Source organism: Ascaphus truei, chromosome 2, assembly GCF_040206685.1.
Source record: "Ascaphus truei isolate aAscTru1 chromosome 2, aAscTru1.hap1, whole genome shotgun sequence".
In the NCBI taxonomy this organism is placed as follows: Eukaryota; Metazoa; Chordata; class Amphibia; order Anura; family Ascaphidae; genus Ascaphus; species Ascaphus truei.
Window position 1 is genome coordinate 7,625,052 of NC_134484.1, and position 20,110 is coordinate 7,645,161.

Here is a 20,110-nt window from a genome sequence, read left to right on the forward strand (position 1 = left end):
GAATGCAGGTCCCTTTTGAAGGAGAGCCCTTTGAATTAAAAAAATAAATACATCTATGTGAGTTTTCTTCAATATAAAACCTATCGTGAAACCTTTTTATTCCCAAAGGAAATACTCACACTCCTAATGAAACGGCCAGTAACAAAACGCATTACGCACAGAAAGGTGTCCCATTATACCCAGCGCTGTGGCTATCTCCTGCTGTCTTTACAATTGGATATGTAAATACAGCCTGTTTGTAAACCCCCTTTGATGCCAAAGTATTAGATGTAGTATTGTATGTCTTTATGCAGTTATGTCACAAGGCGTCTGTGAAGTGTCAGAGAATCTGTGTAACTAATTGCGAGGAAATAGGAAATAGATCAACAAAAATAAAGGAATACAATTACAGGTAAGTTAAAATAAGGGTCATTTATAAGTTGATAAGAATTTCCCCTTTTCGGTCCCCACCATATACAAAAGGAAACTTAGATGCCAACCTATAAAATCAAGAAAGAGAAAATAGGGGCTATTTATGAACATGGGGTTTCTGACAACTCAGACATAGGAGGATTTTTTGATGCAAAGAAAAGGTGTCAAAATAAATAAAAAGACTCAGAATTTGACCCATCTCAGTAGAATACAGTATGCGAATCATGTACATCCAACACTCCCCAAATCACACGCTGGAACCGAGGCAGCAAACTGGAGTTACTGTAGTGGAAGGGATTCGGGTCTTGCCATTAAGTGACACAACTGTTTACTAGATTTCAGTGCTGGGAGCCAGCAACGCACATTGATTGATGACACCTCTGAAATTCATTGTATGCATGCATTGAGTCCCTGCACTTTTACATACATGTGTCAGTAAGCAATATGCGGATACGTCTATGTCACAGCTAGAGGAGGATGTACTTGACATACAGAAGACTTGTGGGAATGATCATATCTTGAGCGTTTTTACGTGCCTGTGTAGCTACTTCACTGCCAGAGGGGACCACCGGCGCATTGATCTGCAGAGGGTCGCTGATCCCTCTGACAACGAAGGGATTAAGAGTTTAGCATCAAGCTTAAAAACAAATGTACTGAAGCTATGGGACAGAATGTTAAATAACTGATGGTCCACATGGTGTTGATGCAGCCTGCTTAATTAGTAACCCCCCCTCCAAAGGCCTATAAAACTTAAACCATATTAAAATTCCCAGCATCATCTGTTCATAATCCCCCATTCACCTTTACCTCCAATCCCACCAACCATGAACCAGCATACATTATACCGTTTTTTTAAATCTATTGTCCTTTAACAGTGTATTTCATATGCAATCTGCTGCTGAAACAAAAGCCCCTGATTTATAAATATATCGTTGATCTGTCGCTCTGCTTCCTCCTCCAGCGTCTGAGTGCCTTGGTCTTGCAGCTCTTCGGCCAGCTCAGAGAGTCCAGAGAAACTGCCCAGCCCTTCAGTGTCCTTGTAGGTAGGGAAATGGGCCTTGCTCCTATCAATCACAAACATCTCGTGTCCACGTTCATCCCTGTACTCTTCCAGTTGGGCGAAGGTGGTGGGCCCATCAGAGTAGTCGTTGACATATAGGATGTTCTCCTCCTTCTTGGCTTTTTTTCTCCTGTGGTGCTTTCTGTAGATCATGATAATAAGCAGAAGAGCAGTTAGGGTCAACAGGGAGATCCCAATGGCGATGGCAGTCTGGGTTGCCATACTCAGTGCATTGAAATCCATGCTTTCCAAGTCATATAACGGCTCTTGGCTGATGTCCACAGAAGGGTATGAGCGAGACTGCTGGTTGGACAGGTTAACTGTTAGATGGAATAATACCTTGGCTGTTCCACCAGGGTTGGAAGCTACACATTCGTATTTCCCAGCATGGGACATGGTGATATTGTTTAGAAAGAGCATGCCACTGCCAGTGTCAGAGTCAAACTGCTCCCCCACGCTCCTTTCGCTTAGCTCAAAGGTTCTGCTACTAGTGGATTTCACATTGACCTTGGGTGGACTGGTCCGGGCATGGACAGTCTTTCTCCAAGTAACCAGTGGCTGGGGATATCCTGTAGCTCGACAGGACACTCTAAGCTCATCTCCCAGACGGGCCGTCACCTCCAAGGGCTCCACAAGGACCACAGGAGGGATGCAGATGAGGCTGTTGCCAGAGATGTCCAAGAGGCTCTGATGAGACAGTCTGGGTGGCTCGGAACAGACAATTTTCTTGTCCAGGGAACTGAGGAGACGTTGGCCTTCTTCCTTCATCCAGGCCCTGAGCCAGTGCAGCGCACAGTCACATCTCCAAGGGTTTTCTAAGGATACAGAACAAAATATAGCTGTCATTCTTTCAGGGACAGATTTAGAAAATCTTGATGAAGTGCAGTGGATGTTGGTTTCTTAGACTGTGTGTGCGTGTGCGTAGATAGATAGAGATATAGTTATATACAGTATATAGAGATATATATAGATAGAAAGAGATAGATATAGAGAGATAAAACAGCACATAAACACAGTCACTTAAACTATACAATATACTACACTAGATTTTTCCCTTAATGCAGCTAAAAGTCCAAGGGCCCCACACTTGATCCCTGTAGTAGAAATGTTCCAAAAAGTACCTATGCACAAAAAAAAGGGACAACAATGTGTAGATGTATTTATCGGGGTGATAACATTGGGTGTGTAGTGGTTTAATCTCACATGAGTAGAATACTCTGTTCGGTGGGTCAAAATGACAGGGAGTGGACAGATGGTCTCCGTGGATGAAGGTAATACAAGATACTCAGGATCACTGCAAATAAAAGGCGTGTACTGGGAATCGGCCAGCACGGTCTTTAATAGCAAATCCCACTGTGTGCCGTTCGCCGGTCTCCCACAGCCAGAGACGCCAAAGCAGCACGTGGAGTGCCCTCCTCCCATCTCATCTCGTGCATACTCCATCTCATCTCAGTTGATGTTATCAGCAGAGAGCGTCCATAGGGAGAGAGGGTCCTTACGGCGCTTACGCAGCAATTGATTGGCCCGTAGTTCGTGCAAAGAGTAGGACATTACATGTGAAGCCAGGCAATCCAAGGAGATAACCCTACGCATTTTGCTAGTTAGCTTCCTCAGGTAGGGCGCTCTCCCTATTGACGCTCTCTGCTGATGTCATCAACTGAGACAGCGTACGCACGCAGCCGGTGGCAGAGGAGGGCTCTCTACATGCTCCTCCAGCATCTCTGGCTGAGGGTGACCGGCGCACAGTAGGATTTGCCGTGCCGGGCGGTTCCCAGTACACATCTTTTATATGGAGCAATCCTGAATATCTTGTATTACCTTGATCCACGGAGACCATCTGTCCGCTTTCTGTCATTTTGACCCACCGAACACCCAATGTTATCATCCCGATAAGAAAGTTTTCACATTGTTGTCTTCTTTTTTATCATGTCTCACATTATACCACAAACCTCCATAGAAAAAATGCTTTGTTAGTCATTCCCAATAGGTCATGGTGAATCATACTATGACTGTGCTTTGCTTCTCTGGGAAATTAGGGATCTAGGCACGGTGACAATGTGCATCATGATACTGTATATGATGGGGACCCAATTCCTGAGTGCCATGTTATATAGAAAAAAGAGCGGTTGCCATGAAAGTACCAATGTGATTTGTCTTTATAATTTCAGGAGAGTTCTCCTATCTTCCCCGAAAGGAGATGGGCGGAATGGCGCAGGTGGTATAAACCTCAAAGACTAGTATTCTGTCAAATATTTAAGGAACTTGGTTAATGCAACAATTCACTATACTCAGATTTTTTTACTGTATGTATTTCTTTTCATCTTGAAGCAGAGTGTCCTGTGGAGCGTAGCCAGCTGGCGTCAATGAGTGGAACGTTGCGATGAGGAGCAGCAAACCCCATAGTGAGTGTAACATTGCGAAGGGGTCACAGAAAACCACATGGAGAGTACAACGTTGCGATGAGGAGCAACAAACCCCCACACAGAGTGGAACGTTACGATGAGGAGCAGCAAACTCCACAGAGAATGGAACGTTGTGATGAGGAGCAGCAAACCCCACAGAGAGTGGAACGTTGTGATGAGGAGCGGCAAACCCCACAGAGAATGGAACGTTGTGATGAGGAGCAGCAAACCCCACAGAGAATGGAACGTTGTGATGAGGAGCAGCAAACCCCACAGAGAGTGGAACGTTGTGATGAGGAGCAGCAAACCCCACAGAGAATGGAACGTTGTGATGAGGAGCAGCAAACCCCACAGAGGGTGGAACGTTGCGATGAGGAACAACAAACCCCATGGAGAATGGAACGTTGTGATGAGGAACAGCAAACCCCACAGTGCATGAAACATTGCGACGAGGAGCAGAAAACCCATGGAGAGTGGAGCATTGCACTGGGGTACAGCAAACTCCATTGAAAGTGGAATGTTTTGATGAGCAGCAGCAAACCCCACAGTGAGTGGAACATTGCAATAATCCCCATTGGGAATGACTGCTGCAGCCTTTACCCTTTTGGCACCTCGGTTTCCCACCCACAAAGTTCAAATAAAAAAATTAAATATTCATGCATAATTGGGGAGGGGATACTTTCCTTTAAGAAGTTTCTTCTATTCGGCACGAATAAAGGCAAGAAAAATATTTGTTTCTAAGGGGGTAGCTCATTAAACAGATGGTGCTGATCAGAGCAGTTTCTGTGACGCAATTGACACTATCACAGTCTAAATGTACTCTGATTGCAAAAGATTCATTGCGTCTGCAATATACCTGGGTGTGACAGTTCCTGATATCAGTCATTCTGCCCCCACACCTGCTCCCCTGGTTACCTGTCAGTCTCAGCACCTGCAGGCTGATTAGCGGCCGGAGTGAGGCACGACTAATGGTGCGAAGATTGTTCTTGCTGAGGTCCAGCAGCGCAAGCGAGGAGAGCCCTGAAAATGCCTGCTCCTGCAGGCTCTCCATGCCGTTCTCTTGTAAGTGCAGCTCCTGCAGTCGCTAGAACAAAGAGAATAAACACTCTTCTAAACAGATGAATGATATACAGTATGCATGTATATATATATATATATATTTATTTATATATTTATATAAATGTAAATACAACTGTACAACTATATATATACCTGTGTGTTTCTGTCAACAGGGTCGACCTTAGCTTTTGCCCCTCCGTTGGAAGTAGTGGGGGTACTTATCTTAAAGAGTGGCCCTTCCCCTGCAGTGTCGCAGAGGCATCTGTGTGTCATAGCAACGCGTCGTCATTTGACGTTTTGTTACCATACAAATACAAACATACATAAAATGAATTAGATAAGTATTTAACTAAATCGTTTTTCATATTGGGTGTAGCACCGGGGGTTTCCTGTGTTTAGTTATATACCGGTACCGGTACATGAGGTCACAATCCCAGTAATACTCCTTTTGACACACATATATATGGTGTGGTGTGTTTGGGTTCTGAGCTTGGAGGGACTGTGTGTGTATGTGTGCACACACACACACATATATATATATATATGACGCCATTTGACACTAGATTCGAGCGGGGGGAGGGGGAGGGCACAAGGCGCCGAGGCGAGCAGGCCGGGGTGCGCACGGGGAAACTTTTGCGCACTTCTTTATTAAGGTACCACTGCATAAACAGGTATATGGCGGTGCCACGGCAACGAGGCCCACGGTTAAAGAGGCATCACGCTGGTGGGTGTCCGGTGGCATGGTATTGTATGTCTTTATTTATATAGCGCCATAAATATACATAGCGCTTCACAGTAGTAATATATGTTGTAATCATATAAATAACAAATAATATAAATAACAGGTCATGGGAATAAGTGCTTCAGACATAAGAGTAACATTAAGGAAGAGGGGTTCCTGCTCCGAGGAGCTTACAGTCTAATTGGTAGGTAGGGAGAACGTACAGAGACAGTAGGAGTGAATTCTAGTAAGTGCGTCTGCAGGGGGGCAAGCTTTATGTATCATGTGTCCAGGATTATCCACAGTGCTATTCATATGCTTCTTTAAGCAAATGTGTCTTAAGGTGGGTCTTAAAGGTGGATAGAGAGGGTGCTATTCGGATACTGAGTGGAAGGGCATTCCAGAGGTGTGGGGCAGTCAGTGAGAAAGGTTTAAGGCTTGAGAGGGCTTTAGATACTAAGGGGGTAGAAAGTAGACATCCTTGAGAAGACCGCAAGAGTCGGGATGGTGCATAACGAGAGATTAAGGCTGAGATGTAAGGAGGGGCAGAGGAGTGTAAAGCATTAAAAGTGAGGAGGAGAATTGAGTGTGAGATGCGGGATTTTGGTCCTTGATGACCTCAGCCGTGGGGACGTGCACAGGGGTGGGTGTTATGTTAGTACCTCACCGTGTAGCCATGCAGAAGGTGGACTCAGGCAGAATAGGGCAGTGAAAGTTCTGTGTGTGATGCACTACAGTATCTGTATGCAGTGCTGCTGCCTTTTGTACTGTTGCTGTTTAGCTGTGTAGAGGCTGTGCTTTATATTGCTGTATAGAGCTTGTTGCTCTCTGTGTACTGTGTAAAGCTGCTTGCTTGTGCAGTACCTGATTTCCCTGGAAGCTGTGTCACTGCAGCTTCTGTGTGCTGACCCCAAAGCACACTGTCTTCGTTTTTACTACAGTATTCTGGAACCAGGGTCACGTGTAGGATGTGAATGAGGCAAGATAGCGTAACTCATCCCTCTTTGAAAGCACAACAATCCAGGGATGTATTTTCTTAACTTTATTGGGAAAGTCACAGCAAATAAAGGGTACTTGTAGATGTTGTGGAGTGGTAAGAGAGTGCTTCTCTATGTGGAATGCTTTGTATCAAGGGAAGGTAAAAACGGAATGGCCTTGCCAGGAGGTAGATAGCATGAGAGATACTCACTCAGCCTGCTTAGGATGGAAAAGGAAGTGAGTAATCTTTGTCACACAGGAATAGTGACAGGACTATGCTACCTGTGAATACAGACAGGGGAGTATGGACAAATCCACTTAGCCAGGGGGATTAAAGAGGTTGGCAAGGCAACCAGCTACTGGCAGTGTAAGAAGGGAATATGTAACAATAATGTATCGATTACACAGGCACTGAGCAGGGAAAACATGCAACTGAAATATAAAGGACTAGCAGGCAGAGCTGCAAAGGGGGGAACAGAAATGAACAATAAGGTAAGTCCGTCCCTGAATAAGCCAAGATCAAAATCATTCAGTTTTGCTCCAAATTTTCCTTGATACTAGTCTCCCTGTGTTATCTGATACACCTAATGTAATCCTTCCCCAATTTAAAACATATAAATCCAGCCCAACTTCCTTTCCTCACAGAGGGGGAGGGGTGGCTGGAAGATATGCAGGGCTTTGTACATTTGTAATGTGCATCTGTGCCGTCCTCGTCGTGCCTGTATCATACTATTCTGCACTTGCAGTTCTACATAACAATATGTGATAGTGCCACGATCAGCACTATCAATGGCAGTTTCCGGGAGATCGTGCCATGGTCGGCGCGCAGCAGTTTAATGAATACGCCCCATAATATATAGTACTATACATAGTACACAGTATAGTTGTATATACTCGCTTTTACCTGCAGTTCACAAAACGTGTACGCCAGGAGCCTGGTGATCTGGTTCCCTGCCAGGTAAAGGACCCTAAGGTGCTCCAGGCCCTTGAAGATGCTGCTGTTGATGAGATGGATACGGTTGCCATTGAGAGCTAATTCCACCAGGTGCTGCTGAGCCCTGAAAGCTCCCGGCTCCAACCCGGAGATGGTGTTGTTCTGGATGTAGAGGTACTGAAGTCCGGTGAGAGGAGACAGGTCATGCTGCTGGATCTGAGAGATGCCATTGTCCTGCAGGAACGCTGTCTGAAAGGAGAGCAAAGTTCACACATCTAGATTAAGGGTTATCCCATTAAGTACATTAACCAGAGCGCTAAAAGTAGTGGTACCGTGCATGGACTCAGAACAATGTCCGTCTTACCTTGGCAGACAGGCCTGCAACACACCACTTTGCATTTGTAAATAATATCAACTGCAATGTCTCCCAGTTCCCCCCCAGTCAGCAATGGAAACAAACATCCATCTTCAGAAAGCTATTGGTGAGCAACACATCAGCCAGGCAACCGATGACATCGCCCCCACTGATTGGCCCGCCGGCAGAAACCTGCTCGGCAGCCATCTTGAAAAAGCCACAATGCCTGCTTCTTAAAAGGTTTTGTCCTGTATTCAATATGCAGTAAAGCAGCGTCTGCCCAGCAGGGAAGCCCATGGGATCCATTGAAGTGAATGTCACTGGGAGTCTTGCTTGCTATGGAGAAGCTGCTTCGCCGCATATTTGTGAGGAATCAGGGATCGCGGCGCCCGCGCCCTGGTTCCTCTGCTGATATTTTCCCTCCTGCTGCCGTGGCGCGCACACCTCGCCAGCGCCACTCACCTCCGTCGGTTCTGGGGGTTCCCCGGCGTCCTCGGCGTCCCCGGTTTCCAGCAGTACCTCACGCGGCCGCCATGTTGCTCGGGCGCGCGCCTGAACAGCGCGCGCCGGGCGAAGTTAATTTATTCACTGCTCTGGCAGTGAAGACCCGCCTCCAATACAGGAATATGATCTCCTGTCAAGACAAGAGTCCTCACCTGTCTGCCAATCAAGGGAACCTATCCAGAATGGCTCCACGCAGTCCTCCAGGTCTGCCTTCACTTCTGATTGGTCAGCCACACTTTATAATGCCAGTCCTTCCTATCATTCATTGCTCGACATAGTTTTCACTTGGATTACTACTCTGGCGTTTTCTCTCTCATTCACTCAGGTTACGACTTGGCTTGGCGGACGTCTCTCTCTGGCTCTAGACCCCTGCTTGGACAAACGACCTTCCAGTATTCTCCAATCCCAGACCTTGGCTAACGGCAACGACAACGGCATTTCTACACCGGTACCGGCAAGTATTGCTAGCGAAATACACCTGGCCTGGCAACGCCAAAATCACCACACTCCGGACACGCTCCCTTTGCTGCGGGTGCGTGCTTCTATACGTTCCTCACCTCAGTGAAAGGAACGGGTCTGGTCTGCGGGCAGCACCGGCGTAACATTATGTCGAGCCCACAAGACGCAGACCAGACTGTGGACTCTATGATGACGGCCATGTACCAACAAATACAGGCCTTAACGGATCAAGTGGCTCTCCTCTCCCAACAGGTATCGGACCGCCCTTTACAGGCTCCGCCTGCGGCTGCACCCCCGGCGCAGCCTGACTTATCTTCCACTTCATTTTCAGTTCCGAAGATTCCGGCTCCAAGGCCCTACGCAGGGGATCCACACACCTGTCGTGGCTTTCTCAACCAGTGCGAGATCCAGTTCGAGATGGCTCCCCAGCTGTATGCTACTGGCCGGAAAAAGGTAGCCTACGTATATAGTCTGCTCACAGGTAATGCACTGGCATGGGCCTCTCCGATCTGGGAACTACGCCCTGATATTACCCGCGATTACGCGGCCTTCAGACGGGACTTTTGACAGGTTTTTGATATCCCCGCACGTCAAGAGACTGCTTCTGATACCCTGCTAGAGCTTACACAGGGACGTCGGCCTGTGGGTCAATACGCCTTGGAATTCAGAACCGTAGCAGCTGAGACTCATTGGGGTCAGGAGGCTTTAGTCGCCGCCTTCTGGAAAGGTCTATCGGAGTCTCTGAAGGATGAACTTGCTTCCCACACCAGGCCAGAGTTATTGGAGGATCTCATCACCCTGGCTTCTCGTATGGATCAGCGCCTTCAGGTACGCCGCGCTCAGCGTCAGCTTCCCCGGGCTACGCCTTTCCGTGCTTCCTTTTCCAGGTTCTCTACTAACCAGAGACCCGTCGTATCCCCGTTACCGGCGCTGGAGGCTCCAGAGCCGATGCAACTTGGAGTTCAGCAACCTCGGGTACCGTCACGACAACTTCGCTCTACTGGGGAATCGTGCCATCATTGCGGAGCTTCTGAGCAGCGTACCCGTAACCATCCTCCATCTCCGGGAAACGACTAAGCCCAGTGAGTACGAAGGGGCGCTCTCTGGGTACTGAATCTCCTTGTCCCCCTCCCAGAAGGGAACTTCCCAAAAGATTGACTATTCCCGTCTCCCTTTCAGGACCGACTTTCCGCACCTCCACTGCCGCATTTATCGATTCCGGCGCAGGAGGGAATTTCATAGATCAAACCTTTTCTGAGCAAAATCAAATTCCGCTTTCCAGGAAGGACTCTCCCGTTGCCTTGGTCGGGATTGATAATCGACCTCTCACCCCAGCTTATATCTCCTTAGAGACCGGACCTATCACCCTTTCTACTCATTCTCACAAAGAGACTCTGGGTTTTGATGTTATTCATGCCCCAGGAACACCTATCACGCTTGGCTTGCCCTGGTTACAGAAGCATAATCCACTCATCGATTGGGTGTCTCCTAACCCTATTAACTGGAGGTCAAGGTCAGAGAAACCCTTTTCCTCTATCAAGCAACCATCCTTTCTATTAGCCAATACATCAAGTTCTCTGAGGGAGTTGCCTTCTCCATACGCCGAATTCTTGGACGTTTTCAGCAAGGCTCAGTCTGAACTTCTACCTCCTCATCGTTCCTACGATTGTCCGATTGATCTGGTACCTGGTTATACCTTGCCGAAAGCCAAATCTTATCCTCTCTCGTTGCCCGAGACCAAAGCTATGGACGAATATATTCGTGAGAATCTTAAGCGGGGCTTCATACGTCATTCCAATTCTCCTGCGGGGGCTGGATTCTTCTTTGTCAAAAAGAAAGATGGTACTCTCAGACCATGTATTGATTACCGGGGTCTGAACCATATCACGGTGAAGAATCGTTATCCACTCCCACTCATCTCCGAACTCTTTGATAGACTTCAGGGGGCCAATCTCTTTACTAAACTGGATCTCCGTGGGGCATACAACCTCATCCGCATCCGGGAGGGCGATGAATGGAAGACTGCCTTCAACACCCGTAGCGGACACTACGAATATCTAGTGATGCCCTTCGGGTTATGCAACGCACCGGCAGTTTTTCAGGACTTCATCAATGACATCTTCCGAGACGTTCTTAATATATTTGTCATTGTATACCTGGATGACATCCTTATTTTTTCTCAAAACTTACAGGATCATATCATCCATACGAAGTTTGTGCTTTCACGCCTCCGCGAGAACCGGTTGTTTGCTAAAATGGAGAAATGCATTTTTCATCAGTCTTCCACTTCTTTTCTCGGATACATCATCTCCAACAAAGGTTTGGCCATGGACCCAGAGAAGCTAAAGGCCGTCATGGATTGGCCACAACCCAATTCCCTCAAATCTGTTCAACGGTTTTTGGGTTTTTCTAATTATTACCGGAAGTTTATCCGCAACTTTTCCACCATTGTCGCTCCTATCACGGCACTGACCAAAAAAGGTGCAGACCCTTCATCTTGGTCTCCAGAAGCTGTCACGGCATTCGAGACACTGAAACAAACTTTTGTCTCTGCTCCCATCCTTCGACACCCTAACACGAATTTCCCCTTCACCTTAGAGGTTGACGCTTCGGACTGTGGGGCTGGGGCGGTTCTGTCGCAGAAATTTTCTTCTCAGGATAAACTTCATCCTTGCGGGTTTTTCTCCAAAAGATTTTCATCGGCAGAGAGGAATTATGACGTGGGCAATAGGGAACTTTTGGCCGTCAAAATGGCTCTTCAAGAATGGAGACATCTTCTGGAGGGGTCAAAAGAGCCATTCACCATCCTTACGGACCATAAGAACTTATTGTACATTGAGAATGCCCGTCGCTTAGGTCCTCGCCAAGCTCGCTGGTCGTTATTTTTCTCTAGATTCAATTTTGTTCTCTCATACATTCCCGGCACTAAGAACGTCAAGGCGGATGCTCTCTCCCGGCAATACTCTTCTGAAGAGAGATCAGAGAAAACCACTGAGTCCATCCTCCCTAAACAAAGAATCTTAGCAGCTGTGGCATTCAAGAATCTGGAGAGGATCATCAAGTCTCAAGAGAACATTCCGTCCGGTCTTGTGGTTCCTAAAGACTCTTTGTATGTGGAACCCAAATTTATCCCTGAAATACTGGACTGGGGACACGCCGTCCGTTCGGCAGGGCATCCTGGATTCAAGAAAACCTTGGACCTCATCCGTCGTACCTTTTGGTGGCCCAATATGGCTAAAACCATTCTGGAATTTACACGGTCCTGTCCGGTATGTGCGCGTAACAAGATTCCTCGTCAGAAACCTCAGGGTCTTCTCTTACCTTTACCTATTCCGGAGCGTCCCTGGTCCCACATTTCGATGGATTTTATTGTGGAGTTGCCTAGGTCGAATGGCATGAATACCATTCTTGTGGTAGTAGATCGGTTTTCCAAGATGGCACACTTTATCCCTCTCAAAGGATTACCCTCCTCACCCGCCCTTGCGGATATTTTTGCCAAAGAGATTTTCCGGATCCATGGGATTCCTACATCCATCGTGTCCGATCGGGGTTCCCAGTTCGTCTCCAAGTTCTGGAGAAATTTCACCAAGAGACTAGGTATCTCGTCTTCCTTTTCTTCTGGATATCACCCTCAATCCAACGGACAGACCGAGAGGGTTAATCAATCCCTCGAGAAATACTTAAGGTGCTTCGTCTCTAATTCTCAGGATGACTGGGCAGAATTACTTATCTGGGCTGAGTACGCATTCAATTCTTCCAGGAATGAGTCTACCCACGAGACTCCCTTCTTTATCAACTACGGATTCCATCCGGCTCGCCTACCTATTACTAAAGAATCCTCTGGGGTACCAGCCGTGGACGAACATATTGCTCTCCTACAAGACTCTTGGTCCAGAATACAATCTGCATTACAAAAAGCATCCTTGACATCTAAAAATCAGGCTGATCGTCACCGTCGTCCGGCACCCGAATACAAACCCGGGGACAAGGTTTGGCTATCATCCAAGAACATCCGTCTCAAAACGCCTTCCCTCAAATTGGCTCCTAGGTTCCTGGGTCCCTTTTCCATTTTGGAGCAGGTTAATCCGGTTTCTTTTCGACTCCAACTTCCTCAAAGCATGAGAATTCCGAATGTCTTTCACACCTCACTTCTCAAACCTTTTATCTCCAGTAGCCTCTTTCCGGATCACACTTCGAAACCAGATCCTGTGATGGTACAGGGTAACGAAGAGTATGAAATACAGGCTCTACTGGATTCCCGTCTTTCAAGAGGTAAAGTCCACTTCTTGGTCCACTGGAGAGGTTTTGGACCCGAAGAGAGGTCATGGGTACCCCTGAAAGATATTCATGCTCCAGGACTCCTCAAACGCTTTCGTAAGAAGTTTCCATCAAAACCATGGAAGGATCGTCCTGAGGCCGATCCTGAAGGGGGGGGTACTGTGAGGAATCAGGGATCGCGGCGCCCGCGCCCTGGTTCCTCTGCTGATATTTTCCCTCCTGCTGCCGTGGCGCGCACACCTCGCCAGCGCCACTCACCTCCGTCGGTTCTGGGGGTTCCCCGGCGTCCTCGGCGTCCCCGGTTTCCAGCAGTACCTCACGCGGCCGCCATGTTGCTCGGGCGCGCGCCTGAACAGCGCGCGCCGGGCGAAGTTAATTTATTCACTGCTCTGGCAGTGAAGACCCGCCTCCAATACAGGAATATGATCTCCTGTCAAGACAAGAGTCCTCACCTGTCTGCCAATCAAGGGAACCTATCCAGAATGGCTCCACGCAGTCCTCCAGGTCTGCCTTCACTTCTGATTGGTCAGCCACACTTTATAATGCCAGTCCTTCCTATCATTCATTGCTCGACATAGTTTTCACTTGGATTACTACTCTGGCGTTTTCTCTCTCATTCACTCAGGTTACGACTTGGCTTGGCGGACGTCTCTCTCTGGCTCTAGACCCCTGCTTGGACAAACGACCTTCCAGTATTCTCCAATCCCAGACCTTGGCTAACGGCAACGACAACGGCATTTCTACACCGGTACCGGCAAGTATTGCTAGCGAAATACACCTGGCCTGGCAACGCCAAAATCACCACACTCCGGACACGCTCCCTTTGCTGCGGGTGCGTGCTTCTATACGTTCCTCACCTCAGTGAAAGGAACGGGTCTGGTCTGCGGGCAGCACCGGCGTAACAATATTGAATAGGGGTGTTAGACCCACATTAATTAAGCAGCACCTTCACATTAATGTAAATATGGCCTATGGGGGGGTTTCCGGGTGTAGGAACTCGGCATAAGCTCACATTTTGAAACAGAAAGAGGACCCGTGGAGGTTATTATCTTTACTATTGTAGGTCGCAGAGCAGAGGTTCTCAAACGGTATCATTGATGAATAACGAGGTCACTACCCTCTATATTCCCTTCGGTCAATCCTGCCCTCTAGTTCATGCGGGTGACTCATTAACCTTCAATAGTGCTAACTGGCTTGAGTGGGAGTGCTGGATCGGCACTATCACAGCTTAATTAACTCCCACCCATGCCTTTATTTTCACTGCCAGCATATTAGTGCTGGAGATAAAAGACTAAGGCTGATCATTTCTCAGATGTATGTTCAGTATATACAGTATTGCTGAATACTAGACACAGGCGAACCAGTCCCCACCCGTTTCCCTGGATTTTCCCGAATTTGCCATTCACAATCCATGCCGACATGTAAAATCCATAGACGGATTGTTACAGTTTCAATCCGCGCGGATGAATCCAAAACCGGCCACTGGATACAACCCGCCGGTGGATTTTAACAATCCGATGATGGATTCCGTGGACTGGATTCTTACAGATCAGTCCGGAGATTGCCCAATCAGCGGGATGGATTGTCGGTGTTTCAAATAAATACAAATCCGCAAAAAGGCGAATCGCCATTTTTGAGACCGATCTGCTGAAATCCCCGGAACAGAGGAACTGGACGATCAGCGGAGGACCCAAAACGCCCCAAAACATTCGCCCATCCCTACTGAACCCCATACCTTAGTGAGTAGTATAAGGAGTATAACAGTAAGTATCGGGTTCATCCACACCCAACCACATGCGCAGAGCAACACTGAACCCCATACCTGAGTGAGTAGTATAACAGTAAGTATAGGGTCCATCCACACCCAACCACATGCGTAGAGCGACACTGAGCCCCATACCTGATGGAGTAGTATAAGTGGGTATAACAGTAAGTATAGGGTTCATCCACACCCAACCACGTGCGCAGAGCGACACTGAACCCCATACCTGAGTGGAAGGGTGGATGTCGGGTGGTATGCTCTTCAACCCCTTGGAGCCACACTCCACTGTCATGCTGTAGCAACGGCACTCTGCCGGGCAGCCATGAGTCCGGAGCGTCAGGACAGTTGGGAGGAAACAGACGATGATGATGAGCATGGGGTCCAGGGATGCCATATTACAGCGGCTGCCGGGAGAGGGAGAGAGATTGGACCACACAGAACATTACGGATCTAAATAGCTGCTGCACAAATACAGAACCAGAAAAGTCAGTTATAATAAAAAAGGCAAAAGCGGACACATAACAAAGGATTAATCAGATCGTTGGGCGCCGGCTTCTGCCGCTGAAGGGGTTAATGCATAGTCCCATTGGCATCTTCTAATATTTAACCCCTTTACAGGAAGCTACGTGCACATATAATTTTTTTCTGTATACAGTATGCCTCGGGGGCCCTTTTCTGTACTTGCCTCGGGGGCCTTTTCTGTTCATGCCTCGGGGGCCCTTTTCTGTATATGCCTCGGGTCCCTTTTCTGTATATGCCTCGGGGTCCCTTTTCTGTATATGCCTCGGGGGCCCTTTTCTGTATATGCCTCGGGGGCCCTTTTCTGTACATGCCTCGGGGGCCCTTTTCTGTATATGCCTCGGGGGCCCTTTTCTGTATATGCCTCAGGGCCCTTTTCTGTATATGCCTCAGGGGCCTTTTCTGTATATGCCTCGGGGGCCTTTTCTGTACATGTCTCGGGGGCACTTTTCTGTACATGTCTCTGGGGCCCTTTTCTGTATATGCCTCGGGGGCACTTTTCTATATATGCCTCTGGGCCCTTTTCTGTATATGCCTCGGGGGCACTTTTCTGTATATGCCTCGGGGGCCCTTTTCTGTATATGCCTCGGGGGCCCTTTTCTGTACTTGCCTCGGGGGGCCTTTTCTGTACATGCCTCGGGGCCTTTTCTGTATATGCCTCAGGGCCCTTTTCAGTACTTGTCTCGGGGGCCCTTTTCTGTATATGCCTCGGGGGCCCTTTTCTGTATATGCCTCGGGGGCCCTTTTCTGTATATGCCTCAGGGCCCTTTTCTGTATATACCTCGGGGCCCTTTTCTGTATATGCCTCAGGGGCCCTTTTCTGTATATGCCTCGGGGGCCCTTTTCTGTACTTGCCTCGGGGGCCCTTTTCTGTACTTGCCTCGGGGGCCCTTTTCTGTATATGCCTCAGGGGCCCATTTCTGTATATGCCTCGGGGGCACTTTTCTGTATATGCCTCGGGGGCCCTTTTCTGTATATGCCTCGGGGCCCTTTTCTGTATATGCCTCAGGGGCCCATTTCTGTATATGCCTCGGGGGCCCTTTTCTGTATATGCCTCGGGGGCCCTTTTCTGTATATGCCTCGGGGGCCCTTTTCTGTACTTGCCTCGGGGGCACTTTTCTGTACATGCCTTGGGGGCCTTTTCTGTATATGCCTCGGGGGCACTTTTCTGTATATGCCTCGGGGGCCCTTTTCTGTATATGCCTCGGGGGCCCTTTTCTGTATATGCCTTGGGGGCTCTTTTCTGTAGGGTAATATACATGCTGATATAGCCATTCAGGCTGCTTTCTGATGAAACATTTCCATCTACATTTACAATATAAGGATCTTCATCCGAAAAAAGTGCCCCAAGGCATATACAGAAAAGTGCCCCCGAGGCATATACAGAAAAGTGCGCCCGAGGTATACACTGGCGACACACTTTATTCGAGCTCGGCTAGTCCCACGAATTCGGGTATACCCGGGTGTATTGAGGTTTGTGACTGTTTTCTGCCCGAGTGCATTGGGTTATTTTCCAGGCAGGGATTGAAGCATTTTATTCCCGCTGGCTGCAATACTGCACAGTATATATATATATATACTGCATTACAATTCATGAATTTATGCCATCTGGTAGACACGCGAAGCATTGCAGCCTATTAAATCCTAATCATTATCATTTAACAGATCAGCCGCCCATCAGCCAGGCATGAACCCAGGCTGGGAAGGCAAACGCAACGGGGCTTGTCAGAGGTGAGGAGCGGCGCATTCCAGGTATCTGCCAGGTACATACTGGGTATTTGCTCGAATAAAGTGTGTCGGTGCAGTATACAGAAAAGGGCCCCCGAGGCATATACAGAAAAGGGCCCCCGAGGCATATACAGAAAAGGGCCCCCGAGGCATATACAGAAAAGTGCCCCCGAGGCATATACAGAAAAGGGCCCCCGAGGCATATACAGAAAAGGGCCCCGAGGCATATACAGAAAAGGGCCCCCGAGGTATATACAGAAAAGTGCCCCTGAGGCATATACAGAAAAGTGCCCCCGAGTCACCTTATATCTATAATATATCTCAAGAGGTTTAGAATTTCAGCACCTACTGTGGAAAGTACAGAAAAAGCACTTTCTCCATCATTTATATGTATTATATCTTTATTTATATAGCGCCATTACTGCACATAGCGCGTCACAGCAGTAATACACGTGACATAATCATATAAATAACAAATAATACAATTAACACATAATGGGAATAAGCGCTTCAGGCATAAAAGTGACATTTAGGAAAAGGAGTCCCTGCCCCGAAGAGCTTACAATCTAATTGGTTATATTTCAAAATATACGGTCAACTGTGACCATTTGCTGTTTATTATTGTGATAAAGTATTTATTATTGGGGCGATTTCTGTATATTTAACAAAAATGATGAAATCTGTGTTTTTCTCCTTCCTTTCTCCTTGTACCAGTCTGCTTATATTGATCGTGCTGCTCCTATATAACTATACAAATGCTTTCTGAAGCACTTCAACAAAAATAAAGAAAAAGGTACCTGCAGTAACGCTGCGTGGAGTACACAGCGAGTAATTGAGTAATTGTGCTGATTTGTGAGCTCTCCGGGAGGTGCTCGGGAATGGGATACAGCCTCACTATATCAGTGTGCCACTATTATTAGTATCCTTGTCAGGGCCATTAACGGCACCTGCGATGCATATATCACGGCGTTAACACGAAGGCACCCCGCGTACTGAGACCGAGGTGGGAGGGACGCGCGGGGCCACCGTGATGCGCTCCATAAAACAGCCGCGTGCAGAGAAACATGTTTCAAGCACATCCTGGTGTTTGAGCAAGCTATTACTCTGCCGTGCGTGTGACCGGCTCCCCCATTCTCACCGGCAGCAGGGGCGCGGCACGCAGACTCTGCCACACGCACGCAGAGTAGTGCATGCTTCAAAAGAAATAGTCAATGGCAGGAGTGGCCAACTCCAATCCTCAAGGGCCACCAACAGGTCAGATTTGTAGGATATCCCTGCTTCAACACATGTGGCTCAATCAGTTTCTGCTTCAGCACAGATGGCTGTCTCTGCTTCAGCACAGATTTCAATAAGTCTCTGCTTCAGCACAGGTGTCTCAATCAGTCTCTGCTTCAGCATAGGTGTCTCAATCAGACTGCTTCAGCACAGGTGTCTCAATCATTCGCTGCTTCAGCACAGAATGGCTCAGTCTCTGCTTCAGCACAGGTGTCAATCAGTCCCTGCTTCCGTGCAGGTGTCTCAATCAGTCTCTGATTCAGCACAGGTGTCTCAATCAGTCTCTGCTTCAGCACAGGTGTCTCAATCAGTCTCTACTTTAGCACAGGTGGCTCAGTTTTTGACTGTCTCAGTCTTTGACTGAGCCACTGATTGAGCCACCTGTGCTGAAGCAGGGATATCCTGAAAACCTGACCTGTTGGTGGCCTTTGAGGACTGGAGTTGCCCACCTCAGGTACATTTTTTATACTCCAAAATAGCAGTTGGTGCATTTTTCTGTCAAAAAACTTCAGCAGAGATGTAACGATTTGCAGCGCGCAGGCGTAAATTCTGTCTCATAAGAAAATATGCAGCTGCTTTTGCCCAATTAAAACATTGTTAAATATCTTTTCGTTTTTCTTTTTTCCCCTCACATGTCTATATGCATGAAGACTAGTTACAATAGCCTTTGATCAGTGGTTAAAATGCCATTAAAAACTGGTGTCTAATCTTTGAAAACTATTCAATAAAAATTCAAGTAACAAAAAAAACAAAAAACTGGTGTCACCGTGTGACCTTCCAACTACCCATGTAACCTTCCAACTACCCATGTAACCTTCCAACTACTCGTGTGACCTTCCAACTACCCATGTAACCTTCCAACTACTCGTGTGACCTTCCAACGACCCGTGTCATCTTCCCAACTACCCGTGTGACCATCCCAACTACACGTGTGACCTTCCCAACTACTCGTGTGACCTTCCAAACTACCCGTGTGACCTTCCCAACTACCTGTGTGACCTTCCCAACTACCCGTGTGACCTACCAACTACCCGTGTGACCTACCAACTACCCGTGTGACCTTCCCAACTACCCATGTGACCTTCCCAACTACCCGTGTGACCTACCAACTACCTGTGTGACCTTCCAACTACCCGTGTGACCTTCCCAACTACCCGTGTGACCTTCCAACTACCCGTGTGACCTTCCAACTACCCGTGTGACCTTCCAATTACCCGTGTGACCTTTCAACTACCCGTGTGAGCTTCCCAACTACTCGTGTGACCTTTCAACTACCCGTGTGAGCTTCCCAACTACTCGTGTGACCTTCCCAACTACCCGTGTGACCTTCCCAACTACTCGTGTGACCTTCCCAACTACTCGTGTGACCTACCAACTACCCGTGTGACCTTCCCAATTACCCGTGTGACCTACCAACTACCCGTGTGACCTTCCAACTACCCGTGTGACCTTCCCAACTACCCGTGTGACCTTACAACTACTCGTGTGACCTACCAACTATTCGTGTGATTTTCCCAACTACCCGTGTGACCTACCAACTACCCGTGTGACCTACCAACTACCCGTGTGACCTTCCCAACTACCCGTGTGACCTATTCACTACCCGTGTGACCTTCCCAACTACCCGTGTGACCTACCAACTACCTGTGTGACCTTCCAACTACC

At 47.9% G+C, this 20,110-nt stretch overlaps 1 protein-coding gene across 1 annotated transcript in view; it reads right to left on the minus strand.

The window, feature by feature from the left end:
• Nucleotides 1-392: 392 nt before the first annotated feature.
• LRRC24 (leucine rich repeat containing 24) overlaps nt 393-20,110 on the minus strand; it is a 184,162-nt gene continuing 164,444 nt past the window's right edge. The window contains exons 2-5 of the mRNA XM_075581224.1: nt 15,150-15,327; nt 7,536-7,814; nt 4,789-4,957; nt 393-2,286 (exon numbers count right to left, since the gene is read on the minus strand). Of these exons, the coding sequence (XP_075437339.1) occupies nt 1,280-2,286; nt 4,789-4,957; nt 7,536-7,814; nt 15,150-15,317 (1,623 nt within the window). The 5' untranslated portion in view covers nt 15,318-15,327 and the 3' untranslated portion in view covers nt 393-1,279. The remainder of the gene's footprint in view (nt 2,287-4,788; nt 4,958-7,535; nt 7,815-15,149; nt 15,328-20,110) is intronic.